Source organism: Sapajus apella, unplaced genomic scaffold, assembly GCF_009761245.1.
Source record: "Sapajus apella isolate SASKATOON/1434 unplaced genomic scaffold, GSC_monkey_1.0 scaffold38, whole genome shotgun sequence".
Taxonomy (NCBI): domain Eukaryota; kingdom Metazoa; phylum Chordata; class Mammalia; order Primates; family Cebidae; genus Sapajus; species Sapajus apella.
In genome coordinates this window covers 5,956,388-5,977,727 of record NW_022436978.1, presented here as the reverse complement: position 1 = coordinate 5,977,727, position 21,340 = coordinate 5,956,388, and the positions used below count along the sequence as shown (strand labels likewise).

The following is a 21,340-nucleotide window of genomic DNA, read 5'->3' as shown; positions in this document are numbered from 1 at the left end:
ATTGGATCTTGGTTGATGCTAGAATACATTTTTAAAATTTCACTTACTGACTCATGGCTGGCAGCTTGCTTTTGTAGCACCGAGGGATTTATTGTTAGAAACAACGTAGATTGAAATCTCATACTTTATTGAGCATATAATATATACCTATGAATATAATAGGGTGATAGTGTTTTGTACTGTGATTGATAAATAACAGAGGTCTCTTATTTTACTGATGTCAAAAATATTCTAAGATTTGATAGAAAGATTAACTTTGAATCTCAAATTCCTTGTGACTAAGCCACATTATACTTTTTGCAGATTAGAGAGTTATAAGTCAGGTTCTATCAGTATGAAAATTATCTGGTTTAACATCCCCCCAAATATATTATGAAAATTATTTGGTTTAATATTCCCCCCAAATATACACAATAAATAAAAAGAACCTTTACTTACTTTACAGTTTCATTTAAATTGCTCATCTGCTGGAGGTATTCATGTTCGTAACTAAGATTATGTGCCAGGCTCTACTGTGATACCTGGAACCCAGTGGAAAGTCATTAATGTTTTTGAATGATAAGGAAACTGAGTGGTTATAAACTTTGGCAAGAACACCTGGTTTCTCAGATAGGGTTTGGCATGTAGTTGTTGCTCAATAAATGCTTATGGAATTAATTAATTTTTATTCTAGTCACCTCAGATGTTATCTCCCAGCCTTCCAAAATATGACACCTAATCTGATACCTCTTGAGTGCCTGTATTTATTGGATCTTTTCTCTTCTCTCACAGGTGTCTTTGGTTTTTCACAGCAGTCCATCTCCTTTTCCACTGCCTTTTCTTATCCCCCCATTCTTCATATTATCCTCCAGTCACACTTCCCACACTTTCCTCACTCCTTTCAGTCCCCACTCAGTAGTGATAACCATGTAGCTTACAGACTGGCTCTTAAGTTTTTTCATTTGATTGTATCTCATTTTACATTGTGAGTTTTTTGAGGGCTTATTTTGGTTTTTAATGCTAAATTAAAATGAGCTTTTTATGAATTACATTGGTGAAATCTTTTCTGTTTGGGGCTTCATAGTGTTTTTGTCCTTAATTTCAAAGAATTAATATACAAAAAGTTCTCTATGCATTGTTGAGCTCTGCTTGGTTCCTCACTCTCAGTATCCCTCCTATTCTTGTGTTTAGGATCACTTAATAATCTGCCCCATGCTGCTTAGCATACGCAGTCCTGTTCCAGTCGAGGACCAGTTTTTATATTCAGCAGGGTTGTAATGAACTCTGGCACAGTGCTTCTGGACTTGACTTGATTTAATGCCTAGGTGAAAAGTTTTATCTACTTCGTGATACCTACAGTTACTAATGACAGTAGTAATCATATGCACGCTAAATAGCTGTGAAGTTTTGGGTCGTTTTGAACGTGTGTATAGCAGCAATTCATATATTTTGGACTACTTAAAAATCTCAACATACAGATCATTATGAATATTCAGAAAGGCCCCCCTGAAAAAAAAATTAGCATGCCCAAATTAAGCTGAGAGCAGCAAAGCTATATTCTTAGTAGTAAATGGAACAGACATGGTAACTTGTCAGAATTGAAATAGAGTAATAAAATTTTCTTAAAGAGTAAATATTAGCTGAGTTGCATAATCTGCCTAGAGAAAAAACCTATCATACATTTAAAATACAGCAAAACATTGTTCAGATGCTTGTCTGGAAAAATATGTAGGCTAATTCGTATATTTTTAAAAATATTATTTGTCCTAAACAGGTGCCTTCTGAGTTATAGAGGATTTAATTTTTAGAGCTATGGGTTGGATATATTGTCCAAAAAATAGAGATAATAACAGTATCAATGTCATTGAGTCACTTCTACCAAATGATGTAATGTATATATTAATAAAGTACCTAGAACAGCATCTGGCACATAGTAAGTGCTACATTGGAGTTAGGTGCCCCTGTTATTTTTAAATCATTTAGCTTTGATGGTATTTGAACAAATTCAAATACAGATTATTAGGAATTATAACACCTAGGATAACACAGTACATTCAAACATTCAGTAAATATTGTTGACTGATTAAGTTAATTGTAAGTACAAGCCATCTACTTTTTTTAAAGAACAAGAGATATCAACACCTTTAATTACAGGGTTTAAGGGAGGTGCCCCAAAGACCCTTTGAAATTCTTGATGTGACTGCCAGTTTCCGGCCCTCCTAACACTCCCTTCTACAAATTGCTAAAAACCAGTCACAGGTAGATGACTAAATTTAAGTAATTATCTGCTTTTTACCAGGCTCCCCTAAACATCCCCCAAACATACCATTAGGACTATTTTTAGATCCTACGTCCCTTTTAGTCTCAATCACCACAAAAGGTCCAAACCATCCAGATTGCAACTCTGCCTTCTCTGTACCGAATCGCAAACTGTACATTAAACTTCTAATAACTGATTCCTGCTCTTATTCTCAAATAATCTTGCTGTATGTTCCAGCTTGTTAAAATAAATGAACTGTCTATGTACCTAAAGTTCACTTGTTCACTTCTGTACTAGATCTTAGTGCCTTTGGTTGTTTGAGAACTTCTGAAATCCCCTTCTCCCTTCACTGCATTATCTATCTTGTCTCTATACTGTCCTTATATTTCCCCTATAAGTTCCATCAGCATATACACCTGCTATAATAGCTTTCAGTAAAACAACCAACCAAAAAAACACTCTTTGTTTGAGTGAAGATTATCAAAGCCAGTAGTCAGTTCTCAATGTTCATTTTAGTTGACTCTACAACTGTTAACACATTTGATTACTCCCTCCTCTAAATTCTTTTTTTTCTCCTTTGACTCGTCGATAGTACTGCACTTTTAATATTCTACCAGCCTCAGTTTCCTTTACAGTATCCTCCTTTTTCCTACTGCTGAATGTTTGAATGTCTCAGGGCTCAGTCTTTGAACTCTTTTTGTACTCACATTTCAGGTGATCTCATCTACTCCTATTCACTTAAATACAATCAATATTTCTATCTTTATTCCAGAGTTAAACCCTGTACACTAGACTCATATATATAACTTTCTACGCAGTATCTCCACTTCAGTTAAGCATCTGAAAGTTAACATATTAAAAAGAGAATTTCTAGTTTTATTGATCTCACATCTTTATTCAGTATGCCATTTAAGATGCTGAAGACAAAAACCCGTAAAATTATTTACTATTCCTTTTTTCTTTGTTCCATATCCGGTCTAATGCCAAATCCTATTGGCTTTATATTCAAGATATATTTATGATCTGGCCACTTTTCAGTATGTCTGCAACTACTGATTCAGTAATTTGTTGCCTGAACTGCAGCAGTAGACATCTAACTTCTCTCTTGTTAATTAATATTCTTTGCTTCCTCTAAGGTAGCACACCTTTACTCCAGACATTATTCTGTCTTCTTACCTGATTCTGTATTATCATAAATTTTTTATCTGTGTTTTTACGTGACTAGACTGTCAGCTCCATGTGGGTGGGAGTTTTCTGTTACGTTTACTGCTGTGTCCTCCTCAGTTTCTGTGACAGTGACTGGCACATTGTAGATAACCAGAAAATATTTGATGAATGAGTGCAGAGACAGGGACATACAAACTTGTGCTAAGGAGGGCCAAAGCAGATGTGTTTGTCTTTTCCGTCAGACTTTCTGTGAAGCATGCATCACACTTTATTTAGCATTATAATAGTTCTCTAGCTGATGATTCTTATTTGCCCTCTGGGAAGAAATACACTTAAGGAGATAAGGTAGGCAGAGAAGAGAAACCATTCAGTTTCCTCGTAACTGGGATAACTATATAACTCAGACCAGACTGTTTTTTTCTTCACATCTCAGGAATGGAATTGTTCATATTCATTAGTGTAGTGTCTTTGTACTAAAGTAGTCTACGTAGAAGGTAGGTAGACAGTTTTCTTAAACTGCTTTGAAAATGCTGACTCTGATTAATAGTAGGTTATTTTCCAGGGAAATTGATAGAAATAGCCTCCTTTGGTATTGACTAACCAAGCATTCACAGTTAGAAGCTCTGTTGTACTGATTGTGAGATGCTAACTCTTGGCAGACACATTTGTTTCTTAATTTTCTACTCAAAAGGCCACTAACCTTGTGAAATTAATACAACGACTTAGACTTGGAAATCAGTTGTTCCCCCTTTTACACAAAAAATACCGTAGGATTTATTTTATATCTCTGTTTTTCTGGAAACTTTTACAGTGCACCTACATGTACTGACTCAAAAATGTGTTTAAACGGTGTTTAAGAACCAATCATTTGTACAATAGGACACTCTAGAAAAGCATAGAGATGAAGGTTAAACAAAAAGTAATTGGTTACTATGATTATATAAGTTTTTTTACCTTACAAAATTGACCATACCATCACGCAGTTGTATCCCTTGGTATTTACCCAAATGAATTGAAAACTTACATCCACACAAAAACCTGTACAGAGATGTTTATAACAGCTATGTTCATAATTGTCAAAACCTAGAAGTAACCGAAATGTTCTTCAGTAGGTGAATGGATAAAGTGTGATACATTCAGACAATGAAATACTATTCAGCACTAAAAGAAATGAGCTATCAAGTCATGAAAAGACATGGGGGAACCTTAAATGAATATTACGAGGTGAAAGAAGCCAACCTGAAGCCAGTCTAGGAAAAGGATACGCACACTTTGTTTCCAACTAGATGACATTCTGGAAAAGACAAAACTATGGAAACAATGAAAAAATCAGTCATTGCCAGGGGTTGGGGAGAGGGATAATAGAGCACAGAGGATTTTTAGCACGGTATAGCTATTCTGTATGGTACTATAATGGTGGAAGCATCATTAAACACATGTCAAAACCCATAGAATATCCAGCCCCAAAGTAAACTCTAAAGTGTAAACTATGGACTTTGTGGTGTGTCAGTGTGGGCTCATTGATTGTAACAAACGTACCATTCTGTTGCCTGGATGTTAGTAATGGGTAGTTCATGTATGTGTGTGAGCAGGGGGCATATGGGAGCTAAAACTGCTCTAAAAAATATAAAGTCTGTTAAAAACTATAAAATTGGTATCTTGATGTAGATTAGATTGGCTTAGCGTGAAGACATTTGAAAGTTATGATATAAGGTCTTCATAGTTAGGAAATATGTTGTATTCATCTTTGTAGCTTCTGTATGGTGTCTTGTTTAGATGGCCTACTGTCAAGGATAGATAGTGATAAAGAAGTTTCACAGACTATATATATTCTTAATATATTCAAACAAGTTTTAAAGTTAACCTTTAAAATAATGTGTTAATAACAGTACTGAAAAATGATTGACCCACATGCTCATGGGATCAGGACAAGAGTCAGCATGAGCAACATTTTTCTCTCTCTCGTCTTTTTTTTTTTTTTTGTGAGATGGAGTTTTGCTCTTGTTGCCCAGGCTGGAGGGCAGTGGCACAATCTTGGCTCACCGCAACCTCTGCCTCCCAGGTTGAAGCAATTCTCCTGCCTCAGCCTCCTGAGTAGCTGAAATTACAAGCATGTGCCAGCACCACCACGCCCAGCTAATTTTGTATTTTTAGTAGAGATGGGTTTCTCCGTGTTGGTCAGGCGGGTCTCGAATTCCGAATCTCAGATGATCTGCCCACTTTGGCCTCCCAAAGTGCTGGGATTACAGATGTGAGCCACTGTGCCCAGCTTTTTCTCCTTTATTTTCAAGCAATGTTTGTTTTCTTGAGAATTATACGTTATACCTCTTGTCATAACTGTAATTCAGTAGTCATTTGGGTAATGATTTTGTTGAATGTCAGCTTACTAAACCATAAGTTTCACAAGAGCTGGTGCTACAAGGTGTGTGGTTTTTTTCCCTTGGTATCCCCAGAGCCTAGCATGGAGAATGCACTCGATAAATATTTGTTGAGTGAATAAACAGATGTTATATAGGTGTTAATTTTTATTTAATGTTGGCTAAGTGGAAGTTTGGAACTGCTAAATATAATCGAATTACTATAAATTTCCCAAGCCATTTCTATATAAAACTGTCTCTTAAAAACTAGCAAATCTGTGTTACCAGATTTTGTAAAGTTGTGAGTTTCAGTAATTCAAAGCCCTCTGTCAAAAAATTGTGAAGCATTTATATTCTTACATATCTGAAGAACTTAAATTTTTATCATTGAAATTTTCTTAGTATCAGTTTCTTTAAAGAAATTTTTTAAAATTATTCCTTGTACTTCCTGGCACTAATATTTAGATAACGTTTTCAGCTGTCCATTTTTATATCAAAGTTTAGAATTTTGATAAAGGTAAAAATAGTTGTTCACACTATGTGGAGAACAGTAGCCTACAATTATGAACTTTTAACGAAAAGTTTAAACCAACTGATGTGGTAATTTTACAGGCATATGCAAATAAATCGACAAAGACTGGACCTATTTTGTGTAAGTGCAAACCAACAGGCAGTGACACCTAGGAGCAGTGGAATTTTATAGAAGCCTAAACACAACTTATGCCCCTCCAGACATTTATTTAAAAGACTTTTTCCTCCTCACTTCATAACAGGAGCACTACCTGTACATTCTTTTTACTCTAGTAAGTCCCAGTTTGGTTGCATTTCTGAACAGTGTTTTCGGTATCTGTGAAATCAAAACTGTGACATACTGACCCAAGCAACTTTGAAGTATGAAGAAGTTATAGCTGTGACAGTATGGAACCAAATGATTGCCTTACAATTTTTGTTGTTTTGTTGTTCTGAGAAAAAGAATTGGGGATTATAACCTGGCGTTTAATTATTTGTTTATTTATTTTTTTTAACCCCACGTTCAAGAGCAATAACTTGGCATTTAAATTAAAACAGATCCCACTCTCAGAAGTATTTAAATCTGACAAATCTTGGTAGGATGATCTAATGTATGAAGGGTTATACATTTGGAAAGCGATCAGCTGGAAAGTGTTTTGTAAGATAAAGAGAAAACAAACAAGATGCATATCAATCTTAGAATTAATTTCTTTAGCCAAGCTAAATACCATAGCAGGATTTTGAAGGGAGAGTGGGAAAAAAAGGGAAAACAAAAATTATATCATTTTAATCACGATTTTCCACACTGGAAGGCTATATTCAGTATAGAGGCAAAATTCTTTCAACTGAAAGAGCACAGCTTTATTAAATAGACTTATAAGTATTTTAAAGAACTGTAGGTGAAACTTAGACATTCCATATGTATATCTTGTTTGCTTGTTTTTTAAATTGTCACGTTCATGGTTTGTGGGGAGAGGCAGTTGGCTTGTTTTTACTATTGTAGACTAGGAATTTCAACAGAATTAAAGCAACGATAGTTAGTAAAAGTTAACATAGGTGTCTTAAAGCCATTTTCTATTTTCTTCATTGACCTAATTAGCCTTCTTTCCCTCTTTTTAGAAAGCTCTTAAAGTGGGAGTCAGTAAGCTACAATCTCCAGGCCAAATGTAGCTTGTCACCTGTTTTTATAAATAAAGCTTTTTTTGTTTTGTTTGTTTTGGTTTTGAGACAGAGTCTCACTGTCGCCCAGGCTGGAGAACAGTGGTGCGATCTCAGCTCCCTACAGCCTCCACCTCCTCGTTTCAGGTGATTCTTAGGCCTCAGCCTCCCAAGTAGCTGGGATTACAGATGTGTACCAACATGCCTGGCTAGTTTTTGTATTTTTAGTTAGAGATGGAGTTTAGACGTGTTGGCCAGGTTGGTCTTGAACTACTGGCCTCGTGTGATCCACCTGCCTCGGCCTCCCAAAGTGCTGGGATTATAACAGGCATGAGCCACCGTGTCTGACCTTGTAAATAAAGTTTTATTGGAACACACCCATGCCTATTTGTGTATTGTCTATGGCTACTTTTGAACCACAATAGCAGCATTGGATAGTTGCAACAATTACTGCATGGCACATAAAGTTTCTTTTGTTCTTTCCAAAAATGTTTGCCAACCTCTAATCTAAGGATTGATGGAGTATTTGTTTCTTTTTACAGCAACTATTTTAACAGGAAAAATATAATACATGGTATTGGTTAGATAAGTATTGGAGAACTGAACAGGCAAAATGAGAATGCCAAGGTAAAATCAAGAGTAACTTCCAGAAGTAGCTACCTATAGGGAAACAAAGGACCCTAACTGAGATTAGTAGAACCTCAGAAGAAGGGCACTGTGGGTTTTTAAATATGAACCCTCAGTGAGAAGTTGTACTTCCTAATGCAATTTGAATAGCAAATAATAAAAATATTTTGAGCAAATATATTTGACTAAGACATGCTTATTTTCAAATGGGACATTATTAGGCAATTAGTTATTGCTAGATAGAGAACAACATGAAACTGGCAGTTTTTTACATTTTGAAACTTCTGTTCTAAGGTTATCTAATTGCAAAACATCTTGCACACCTTCTGATTGGTGGTGGCTGCCCAAGAACACAGAAAGAACCTTTTAGCAATGTCTGCTGTGTAGGGGAAGGAAGACTGTACCTACCCAATCTATTGCCCAAGTCATTTTAGAGTACTGATGAAGTTGATCTCTTTTGAAGTCACATGGTTTTATTCATTCAACAAATATATATTATATACTTCCTACATGCACTTCTCTAGGCACTAGGTATATAGGAGTGAACAGAACAGAAATCTGCTCTATTAAAGTAGAAGACAGATAATATATATAATTACCTAAAATACAGTCATATGTCACTTATTAGGGATACAGTATATATTTATTTTTGCATATAATATACAAAAGATAAAAAGTATAGTATAATAAATATACAAACCAGTAAAATAGTCATTAATTATCATTCTCGAGTATTATGTAGTATACATAATTATGTGTGTTATGCTTCTTTTTTTTATGGTGAAAAGATATGCATATGTTTATAATTAGCCAGCTGGACTCAGTTTAGAAGATCCTAATTTTGTTGGCAACATCCAAAGCATCATAATCAGGAGCCAGTCGAACATATGTCTTCTCTCCATCAGGCCGAATCAGGGTGTCGACCTTGGCCACATCAATGTCATAGAGCTTCTTCACAGCCTGTTTGACCTTACAATCTCCTGCTTGTTGGCTTTAACATCCACAATGAACACAAGTGTGTTGTTGTCTTCTATCTTCTTCATGGCGGACTCAGTGGTCAGCAGAAACTTGATGATAGCATAGTGGTCAAGTTTGTTTCTCCTGGTGGCGCTCTTCCGAGGATATCTGGGCTGCCTCCGGAGCTTCAGTGTCTTGGGCCGCCGGAAGGTGGGTGACGTGCAGATCTTTTTTTTTTGTGGCTGTGGACACCTTTCAACACTGCCTTCTTGGCCTTTTAAAGCCTTCACTTTGGCTTTGGCTTTAGGAGGGGCGGGAGCTTCCTTCTTTGCTTTCGGCACCGTCTTGTGAGAAGGGTCCTATATGTGTTATACTTCTTTCTGTATGACTGGCAGTGAAGTGTAGTTGTTTACACCAGCATCACCACAAATGTAATACATTGTACTGCAACATTACCATGGCTATGCCATCAGTAGACAGTAGAAAATTTTCAACTCTATTATAGTTTTATGGGACCACCATCATACATGTGGACTATCATTGACTAAAATGTTGATATGTGATATATGACTATATATGGTATTCTGGAGGAAAAATAAAGGAAAGAAACAATAGAAAATGTGTGTATTTGTGCGGGAAGAAATAGAAGTAAACAACTCAAGAGAGTGATAAGAGGGACCTGAATCATTATGGACTTGTAGAGGGTGAATAATATAAGGCAAATTTGATTACTGGGAAACATTAAGGGCCCATTTTAGGTTATTAGTCATGAAGTCTGTGGTTGTGCTTGTTTCTCTAGCCACACTCTGATAAAAAACAGGTAGAAAAGCATGTTGCAGTTGGTAATTTCATCCCCATTTGTCAATTATGTAACCATATCTTTTAAGTTTTAGGTCTCTGTTTACTTTAAATTTTTAGTGGTTGGCTCATCCTTTACCAGGACAAGACCATCATTTGAATGCTGATAGAACACTGTATTTTCATAATGAAGAACAAGAAATCTTAACTGAATATTATGAATCTTACAGGTAGAGATAGATTTATGAACTAGATGATCTGTCTGTATGAACTAACATACTTGTACTCATATTTCTGTAATTACTAGACCTGTTTTCCTTTTACCCTGTTTTGTTTTAAATCTAATGATTTACTTTTTTTTTTTTTGAGATGGAGTCTCAGCTGCCCAGGCTGGAGTGCAATGGCCCATTCTCTGCTCACTGCAACCTCAGCCTCTCAGGTTCAACTTCCCCCTCTCAGGTTTCCCCTCTCAGGTTCAAGTGATTCTCCTGCCTCAGCCTTCCAAGTAGCTAGGATTATAGGTGCATTACTACATCCAGCTAATTTTTTTGTATTTTTAGTAGAGACAGGGTTTCACCATTTTCCAGGCTGGTCTTGAACTCCGAACCTCAGGCGATCCTCCTACCCTGGCCTCCCAGAGTGCTGGGATTACAGGCATGAGCCACCACACCCAGCCAAAATTTAATGATTTACATTTTAATAACCTTATTGATTTATTTAAAAATGTATTTAGTTTTATAAGCTTGCTTCTGAGATAGTTATGACATAGAAGTCATATGAAGCTGGTTCAAATAATATATTGTTGGGTTTTTATTACACCAGTTTATGTGGAAGATACCTGTTTGCAGTGACAGGGCAAAAGTGCATTTGAATCAAAAAACAGATTTAAACCATAAAAAACACCTTTTTCTCAAGGTATTGGACCCCCGTTGAGTACAGTGATTCCTAAGCAGAGTTTTTATAAATCTACTGTGTTGTATTTTATCCTTCTATAAACATTCAAAAGGCTTGCGGCTTTTTTTAGTTTCTCTCTTACTTTTAAATAGCTTCTTTGACATTTAATCAGAGAAACATGCCACATTACAGCATATCTTTAAACAAAGAACCAAAGAACTTAGATTAAGAATATTAATTATGCCATACGAAACCAAAATAAGATTCTTACTAACCAACAGTGACAAGACAGTTGGTACTTTTCCTTGCCATCTTAGATATTGGTACCAAAAGATTTGCTAATGCATATATCTCATTTTCTGTGAAAATATGGAAGTGTGCATACAAAAATTAACTCAAGATAGATAAAAGACTTAAATGTAAAACCCAAAACTGTAAGACAACCTAAGAAGACAACCTAGGCAGCACCAGTCTGGACATAGGGATGGGCAAAGATTTAATGATGAAGACACCAAAAGCAATTGCAGCAAAAGCAAAAATTGACATATAGGATCTAATTAAACTAAAGAGCTTCTGTACAGCAAAGGAAATTATTAACAGAGTGAACAGACAGCCTACAGAATGGAAGAACATTTTTGCAAGTTATGCACCTGAAAAAGGTTTAATATCCAGCATCTATAAGGAACTTAAAGAAATTTACAAGAGAAAAACAACCCCATTAAAAAGTAAAGGACGTAAACAGACCCTTTTCAAAAGTGTGACCAACAATCATATAAAAAAAAAAAGTTTGTCACTTTTCATTAGAGAAATGCAAATCAAACCACAATGAGATACCATCTAACACCAGTCAGAATGGCTATTACTAAAAAACAAAAAACAGATGCTGGCGAGTTTGTGAAGAAAAAGGAACACTTAGGCACTGCTGGTAGGAGTGTAAATTAGTTCAGCCATTATGGAAGACAATGTGATGGTTTCTCAAAGATCTAAAAACAGAAATATCATTCAACTTGGCGATCCTATTATTGAGTATATACTCAAAGGAATATAAATTTTTCTGTTATAAAGACATGAATGCATAAGTTCAGTGCAGCACTATTCACAATAGCAAAGACATGTAATCAACCTAAATGCCCATCAATGGTAGGCTGGATAAAAAAAAATGTGGCACATATATACCTTGGAATACTATGCAGCAATAAAAATGAACAAGATCATGTCTTTTGCAGAAACATGAATGGAGTTGGAGGGCATTATCATTAGCAAACTAATGCAGGAACAGAAAATAAAATACCGCATGTTTTCGCTTATAAGTAGGAGCTAAGTGATGAGAACACATGGGCCTATCAGAGGGTGTAGAGTAGGAGGAGGGAGAAGATCAGGAAAAATAACTAAATGGGTACTATTCTTAATATCTGGGTAATAAAATAATCTGTACAGCAAATCCCAGTGACGCAAGTTTACCTATGTAACAAACTTGCATGTGTACCCCTGAACTTAAAAGTTAAATTTTAAAAATATGTTAGTGAATCTTTGTCTATATTCTGAGGTCAGTTTACCCCATTCATGTAACATGTTAATGTAAAATAACTACTATTAGTTATCAGATAGTATGTTCATTTGTTGTCTTTGGAGTTTCATCTTATGCTATGAAAGTTATTTAAATTATTTAGTGAGAAAATGTTTTTAAATATATTTAGATAGCCTTGCTACCTCATTTTTAGTGGCTATTGTGTTAATAGACCATCCTCATTTCAGACTTCCCATCAGTCACCAAGATATACCAATTCTACATTCAAAATATATCTTGATTTGACTGCTCATACGTCCATTTTCACCATTACCACTATTCACTTTAAGCCACCAATAACCTTTCAGCTGGGTGATTACAGTAGACTCCTAATTGTCCCTTCCATCTCTTCCTGTATTAATCAGGATTCATATGTATATAATAAAAACCACTTGAGCTGCTTTAAGCAGCAAGGGCTTTAATAAAAGTAGTGAGCTCATTCAATATACATTTATTTTTTAATGAATCAAATTGAGGGAGGACGGTACATGGTCATAAATGTGGATGTGCAGAACACATGTACGTGGCTATATGTAATGAGGCTTCAGGCCACTTTTATGAAAATCTGTGTTTTAAGTGCTGGTTCTGTAATTTTAAGATCTTAAATTAGATGTAAAATATGAAGCTATAGAGAAAATTAAAAATCTCTAAAAATAAATCGGTTTAAACATTTTTTCAGATAGCCATCCATTTGATACTGGTTTTTAAAAGATACCTTAAAATATGTACAATGTATCCAATTTTATAGAAATTTACAATTTTCTGCTGTGTTCCTTGTGACTGTTAATATTATAGCTCTGTTGTCATGGAAACAAATCTCTGAAGGCAGCCTCAGAGGCTAATGATTCTATGGTGTTGCTATGGATAGAAACAACTGAGACCGTTGCTAGTCACATGGTCAAGATTTTTTTTTTTAAAACAACAACAACAACAAAAAAAAAAAAACTCCCCATCTGATGTTACTGAGTGATACAAATGGAGCAGAACAAGTATAATGGCATAACAGTCACTAATTAATGAAATAGTTACATAAGAGTTTTCAAGTTTAAAATGCTATAGTGTATTCTTTTCTGTAACGATCAAAATATAATGGTTACTGTATATTGCTGCCTGATTATTTACACTGGAATCTTAAGTTTGACATTTTCTAATTTAGAATCTTATACAGCTCCCCAGAGTTTTACTGTGTTCTAAAACCTGTGCCTAAAGCATCCTATTATCAGATCTAGTATCTTTGCTCTTCCTCATCAGTCAGGCTTCATTTGATTATTATTTGTTTAGAGTTGTATTTTTGATTCAAGTGAACTAAATGAATTACTCTGTTCTGTAATTCTTTGTTACCAGAATCGATTATCATTTGTGGTTAGGAAATTGTGTGTATTGATAACATCATTTACTTTGTCAGCAGTGTTTGGCTGCCTTCAGGGGCATATATTCATCTTCAAGGAACTTGCTGAGTGCCCTGTAGAGAGTGGGATGGGTTAAGATGGTGTAAGCTATTTGAGAATTTTTAAAAATGCTATTCACGTACTCATCTAAAGAAGATGATTCTAGAAGAGGCTCAGAGACAAAGGGCTACAAGTGGGATTAAAATGTAACATTAAAGGATTCATAGTTTATCATAAAGGGTTTTGGAGAGCAACTGCCCAGTGGAGAAAATGTTTGTGCTTTGCCTTGAAATTTGACAGAAGCATGTACTTTTGTCTTATTTTGACTACCAAAGTAGATTATTAATCAGCTATTATCCGATTATTAGTGCTGGAGACTATTAGTAAAATAAGTTTAACATATTACATTTGTGACATTTTCAAACATTTAAAAAATGAACTTTAGCGTTCTTAAAAGAACCGAAGCAAAAAAAAAAAAAAAAAAAACCAACAGAGGCACAAGGAAGTTTTTAGAGGTGATAGATACATTTATTACCTTGATGTTGGTGATGGCTTCATGGGTGTATGCTTATGTGCAAACTCTCAAATTGTATACCTTAAATATGTGCAGTTTTTAAAATATCAGTTCTACCCCAGTAAAGTTGTTTTAAAAAATAGAATAAAATTGAATTTAAAAACTTTAGATTTTCATGACTTTGACACTTTTGATGACTACAGCCAGTTATTTTGTAATGTATCAATCAGGTTGGGTTTGTCTAATTTTTAATGATAAGATTCAAGTTATACATCTTTGTTAGGAATATCCTGTAAGTATTGTCCTCACATTACATCTTATCACATAATACATGCTTTTGATTTGTCCCGTTACTGGTGATGTTAACTTTGATCACTTGATTAAGATATTATCTGCAGATTTTGCCACTGTAATTAATAAATGTTTTGAGAAGAGACACTTTTGTATGAGTATATCCCATTCATCCACTGGAATGGACATTTAACTCAGCAGCAACAGGAATTTTTAATATTCATTAATATTTCTTGAATGAATTACTCTATTACTATGATGACTGCCAAATGATTTTATAATTCCATAATTACATTTTTAATTAGCATTTTGTTATAAGGAAATGCTCTTATCTTCATTTATTTACTCATGTATTTGTTTGTATCAGTATGGGCTCCCAGATTCCTGTTTTATTCAGTGGGATTTTATGCCATTGTTATCATTAATTGAGGCACAGAATGTTCCCAGTCTGGCCAGTGGCAGCCCTTCAGGCCAACTTCTGTGTCTTTTGTTATCCTCTTGGAGCACTTCCTTTATTTTCTGGCACAGCAAGATGTCTACACTTATATTGTACCTTCTGAGCTGTAGCACTGGAATCAGCCGTTTCTCCAAAGACCCATGGTTTTGTTTTGCTTTGTGTTGTGTTGTTTTTAATTGCAGAATGAATATTTAGAAATCAAGAGTTGGATGTTAGGTGTATTCGTGCTGTTGAGCTATTAACTGCTCCTAGGTCCTCATAGTTAGCAGAGCTATGTACATGCATGCATACACATTTATATCTGTTTTTGTATTTATCTATATATATTGTAAACTGTTTATACCAATACCTCCAATTTTAGTGTAACACCACAGGTTCTCATGCTAATTTTCTGTCTTTCCATATTTATAACTCCCTTTTCTGACATGAAGAACCTTGCTCTCAATATCCTTCATGTATTTATTTATTGGCTCAGAATGCCCTCTATATAAGCAATCTCCTGTCACTATTGCTGCCCTAGGTGGACACCCTTCTCACTCTGCTCAAGCTCCGAAAGATCCTGTTTAGTCCCTGACAGTGCAAAACCTTATGCCAGACTACAGCTGCTGCCTTTTACATACTATCTGTCTCAGTTAGGTTCCAGTCACACACATCAGGCTGCCGCTACTGCTCTGCCCATGTGGACGGACACCCTCCTCACAATGCCTAGGCTTCAACATTCTTTGCCAGGCTATTGCTTCCCCTCCACTCCCTGCTCACAGGTGCTTTCCTCACACTGCTTGGGCTTCAGCAACAGGCACTTTCCTATTCAAGAGGTCATCTACATCAAAGTCATGATGATACTCTACCATATCATCCTCTAGAAGCTTTATATTGTTTACTTCTCTCAATTATGTCAGCAAACCAACTGAAATTAATTTTATGTAAGTTTAAGGGTAGGAATCAGTATTCGTTTGATTTTTCCATGTGTGTATTCACTTGATCCAGGCACAGTCCATTTTTAAGTGTACAGTTCAGTGGCATTAAATACATTCACAGTGTCGTGCAAGTATCATCACTCTCCATCTTCAGAACTTTTCGTCATCCCAGACTGGGAATGTTGAAAAGAAAGAGAAAGAAAACACAAAATCCAGCAGTTTAAAAATCTCTTTCTACAGGAAATAATAAATCCAGGTAACAGGAGTCCATAATGTGAAATACATTTTGAGTATATTTTTTAGAAAATGATAAAGATCCTGATAATTGTTTCTCTGTTAATATTCCAACGGATCTCCCATCCTTCCTGTTGCATTTATATTAATAACACCACTGTGTGTTCCTTGTCAACAATTGGAAAAGTGTAATTCAGAATAAAGAAGCAAGGATAGGGGAAGGCACTCATAATCCTGCTCCCAGAGATTAATTTTTTAGACATTTCTTTCCATTTTTTACATGAGTTTTATCTTCCTCTTTTTACTTAATATTATGTCATAGGCAATACCCCATGTAATTTATGAACTGTTCTTACAGATAATTTTAAGTATCTGTACAATATTCAATTTCATATAATTTTCTTTTCCTTTCTTTCTTTCTTTTTTTTTTTTTTTTTTTGAGATAGTCTTGCTCTGTTGCCCAGGCTAGAGTACAGTAGCATGATCTTACTGCAACGTCTGCCTCCCAGGTTCAAGCAGTTCTCCTGCCTCACCCTCCTGAGTAGCTGGGACTACAGTTGTGCACCACCACACCTGGCTAATTTTTGTGATTTTTTTTAGTAGAGACAGGGTTTTGCTTTGTCTAGGCTGGTCTTGAACTCCTGACCTCAGGTGATCCACCTGCATCGTCCTCCTAAAGTGCATGGATTATGGGTGTGAGCCACCACACCTGGCCTCAATCTCATATAGTTTTCATTTTTCTACTTTTTTATTTAACCATTCTGACATCTTTGGTATTTAGAATATTTCACAATTCACCAAATAGAAGCAGTGTTCAACAGAATATCTTAAAACCTTAATACCGTAAAACACCTTATGAGATACCTTAAAACATTGACTTTTAAAGTTATTTCCTTAGAATTTCTAGAATTACTAAGTCAAAGAATTTAGACATTTTTAAGGCTCTAGATATTTACTGCTAAATTACTTTTTCTAAAGTTTGTATGAATTTGTATATCCAACAGCAGTGTGAAAGCACCAGTTTTCATGCCATTTTTAAAACTTTTTTGGAATTTTTTTATTGTGGTAAAATATATGTAACAAAAATTACTAAGTCTTTTAAGTGGAATCATGCAATTTTTATCCTTTTGTGTCTGGCTAATTTCACTTAGTATAAGGTTCATCTTTTAGCATGATTCATTTTTAAAGCTGAATAATATTCATTGTATGTATATTACCATATTTTGTTGATCTGTTCATCTCTGGATAGGCATGTGATTTCTTTCCACCTTTTGACTGTTGTGAGTAATGCTGCATTGAACACTGACATACAAGTATCTGAGTCCTTGCTTTCACTTTTGGGTATATGCCTACCCAGTGCATATTTACCTACCCAGTTTCTAGATCATGTGCTAACCCTATGGTTAGGTTTTTAAGGAACCACCAAAATTTTCCACAGAAGCTGTACCAGCTTACACTTCCCACCAGGCTTGTACCAGGATTCCAGTTTCTCCACATCCTTGCCACCACTTGTTACTTCGTTTTTTTGTTTTGTTTAGTTGGAGACTTCTCTAATAAGGGTGAAGTGATATCTCATTATAGCTTTTATTTGTATGACCCTAATGAATAATGATGTTGAGTATCTTTTCATGTGCTAATTGGCCACTTGTATATCTTCTTTGCAGAAATTATTCAAGTTGTTTGCATATTCGTTAATTGGGTTGTTTTTCTTTTTGTTGTTGAGTTGTAAGAGTCTTTAAATGTTCTGGATATTAAACCCTTATCAGATGTATGGTTTGCAAATATTTTTTCGCATTGTGTAGATGGTTTTTTCACTTTCTTGATAATGCCCTTTCGTGCACAAAAGGTTTTAATTCTGATAGAGTCTAATTGATTTTTTTCGTTCGTCACTTATGATTTTTAAGAATCCATTGCCAAATCCAAGGTCACAAAGATTAACTCTATGTTCTCTTATAAGAGTTTTATGTTTTCAAATCTTATATTTAGGTTGTTAATCTTTTTGAGTTAATTTTTATATATAATATGAGACAGGGGTCTATAGACCTTAATCTTTTGCGTGTGGATATCCAGTTGTCTCAGCCTAGTTTTTAGTCTGGCAACTTGTTCTTACTGCTTTAAGGCCTGTTAAGGCAGGCTATCCTCATCTACTTGATTTTAGTGTTTTTCTTCATCTTTTGCATGTGGATATCCAGTTGTCTCAGCACCATTTTTGAAGAGACTCCATACATTTTTAATAAATCTTAATTTGACTAATTTGATAGGCAAAAAAGGTCATCATTGCCGTTGTATTTTGTATTTAGCAATGAAGATAAGCCTAGTTTTTAGTCTGGCAATTTGTTTCCTGTTTTAAGGCCTGTTAAGCCAGGCTGTCCTCATCTACTTGATTTTAGTGTTTTTCTTACATATGTAAGTTATTTTATTTATATAGCAAATTACATCCTTTTAAAAATAACTTAAGCCAGGTAAACACTAAACTTCTTAGTTTAATTTATACAAGCATTCTCTCTGCATTGTTTTTTTCATTTTTATTGGCTATGTCTGGCATATAGTAGACAATGAATGTTAGTTGAATTAATTACAGGCATATTGAGTCAGATTATTGCTGTTCTTGAAAATAGAAGTTAATATCGCAGATATTTTAAATGATATAAATTCAGTTTTGAAGTACTTTGAATTTTTTGTTTGTGGATTTGTAAACTCTCTTTGTCTGCCTGATTGAGCCAATATTACTTTTAGTTTCTGAATGCCTAGAGGAAAGCAGTCAAATGTATTCTGAATGCTAGAAAAAATAATATTTTTCAGTCTGTCTGTGAAGCAAGTGTCTTATCTCCTAGAGAGGGAAGGAATATCGTAAGTGATAATCTTTTATTATTATCATGTAAGCATCTACAGACTAGTCACTCATTTTAATTACAGGATCATTAAAATTATTATCGGGGTATAACTATTTCTAAAATAATTTCTAAAGAGTATTTTCTAATTATATTAGTGTAATGTATTAATAGTTTAGCTGTTGCATAGTTATTTCTGAAAATTATAATTTATTTTTATGGCACAATTTTCTGTTATGTGTTTCCTTTTTATTTTGGTGTTTTTCCTGATTGTTTGTCATTGATGATTTTTAGCCAACAGAAGCTGTTCTTCCCTCTTCTCCCACTGTCCCTGTGATCCCTGTCCTGCCAGTCCCTGCAGAGAATACTGTCATCCTACCCACCATACCACAGGTTTTTATTAGTTTCTTTTTTTCTTTATAAAAATTTCATTTGCTTTTAATGTTTTATTTGTGTTCTTTTTAAAATTGTTTAGCTGCTTTTTTGTTAAATTTGGTACTTTACTTTGGGCTTCAAATTGTAGTTTTAGGGAATTAAACATTTGGGATTTAACATAAATGGAGTCAAGATTTGCCATTTCATTAAGTTGTCTGTGAAATGAGACACATTGTGAACTTCATAATATTGAACCTTAGATTTGTTTTCATGTCTTTATACTTGTAAATCTGCTTAAGACAGTTTTTTTTTTTTTAACATTTTTACTTAAGGAAACTTAATTTTAAAGTTATTAAAAATCATTGTACTTTTGATCTTGTACTGGATGTATCATTTCATTTAACACTTTGTTTCCCATTATATATTTATCTGTTTTGGAAATATTCTTCTGTTATTTGATTAGATAACATACTTCACATTTATTAGGTAAAAATAATTACCAGCATATCTGGAGTATATGGGAACTCTCTGTGCTGTCTTAACAACTTCTCTGTAAATCTGTTGTAAAATTTTATTTTTTAAAAATAATGTGTAACCGTTTAAAAATAAAATGATAGCCAAATGTGAAATAATCTAATCATTTTTAGTTTTTCAAAGCTTTACTACTTCTAGGGGTGACTTGAGACATTAACTGGCCTTCCAACAGTTATCGAAAGTCAAAATAATGGTACTGTTATTAAAGATAATAATAAAGGTCTTTGGTATGAAAGATCATGATCTCATTTAAAGTGTAAATATATGCACCCATAGATTTTTTTGCCATTATTGATCTATAGCATAAAATCTGGGTAAACATTATCATGTTTGCTGTGTAAACAGTTTCAAAATAAGCTCCACTGCGGAAAAGAATGAGATATCAACTGCAGTTATTCACATCTCAGTGCCCTTCACCTCTCCTAAAAAGTGAAGTCAATAAGAGTTGGGGAGAGATAGCAAGGGGAGAGATGCCAGATGTAGGTGATGGAGAGGAAGGCAGCAAATCACACTGCCACGTGTGTGCCTGTGCAACAATCTTGCATGTTCTTCACATGTACCCCAAAACCTGAAATGCAATAAAATAAATAAATGGGAAAAAAAAGAAATACATATTAATAGTATTTCTATATTTCAGTACTTTTGTCAGAATAATAAAACAAAATAACTGTTTTTTTTTTTTAAAGAAAAGATGCAAATAAAGAATTTTAGTATACTTTAAAAAAAAAAAGAACCTCCATATAACCAAGAATTCTAGAGGAAATTACAGTGTTATGACTTCAGCCTTACTGTCATAAGACTGAATTGTAATAATATTACTAGCATATAATTTTTGATTATGAAAATAATTTAAAATTAAGTGATAAATCCACCAACAATGAATAGATTAATCCAAATGGATATTCTCTCTATATTGCAGGAGAAAAACTGAATTTGTAAATAAAATATAATTCTGAGTAAGCAGTTTAAGGGTTATTATAAAATTGTAATGATGTAACATCTTTCTAAATATATAGAGTTTATTTGTACAGTTTTGTTTTTTTTTTTTTTTTTAAATTGGATTTAAAGTTTATTTTACTCTTCTCACTTTAATGTGCTTTTTGGTGTTAAAATAGTTTTCTGGAATCCTCTAAGAGTTTGTGTCAGTCTCTGTTCTTATGTTCATTTGGGACCCTGTCTTTTACTATTCAGAATTCTCTTGTTAATTTACTCCAAGCTTAACATCTAACTTAACATCTTAGTACATTTAAAAATTGTTGAGATCTTGCATAGCCTTATAAAAATATAGGTTTTAGAGTCAGAATGACCTGGGGTTGGAATTCCAGTCCTACCACTTAATGTATGTAACTATACACTTTACTTAACCACAGTAAACTTCCACTTACTCATCTGTAACACTGAAGATGGACAGGAGTACTAACTTGAGGTGTTTTACACTGATTGAGAGGATAATTAATGCATGTGAAGTACACATCACAGCAACTGACACATAATCTTTTTTTTTTTTTTTTTTTTTTTTTTTTTT

General features: G+C 34.3%; 1 protein-coding gene across 30 annotated transcripts in view; it reads left to right on the top strand.

The window, feature by feature from the left end:
- DLG1 (discs large MAGUK scaffold protein 1) overlaps positions 1 to 21,340 on the top strand; it is a 291,753-nt gene that overhangs the window by 138,623 nt on the left and 131,790 nt on the right. For 18 of the 30 annotated variants that reach the window (XM_032298165.1, XM_032298168.1, XM_032298162.1 and 15 more), the window contains one exon: positions 19,201 to 19,299. The exons of the other annotated variants lie outside the window; for them this stretch is intronic. In XM_032298165.1, the coding sequence (XP_032154056.1) occupies positions 19,201 to 19,299 (99 nt within the window). The remainder of the gene's footprint in view (positions 1 to 19,200; positions 19,300 to 21,340) is intronic. 30 annotated transcript variants of the gene reach the window in all.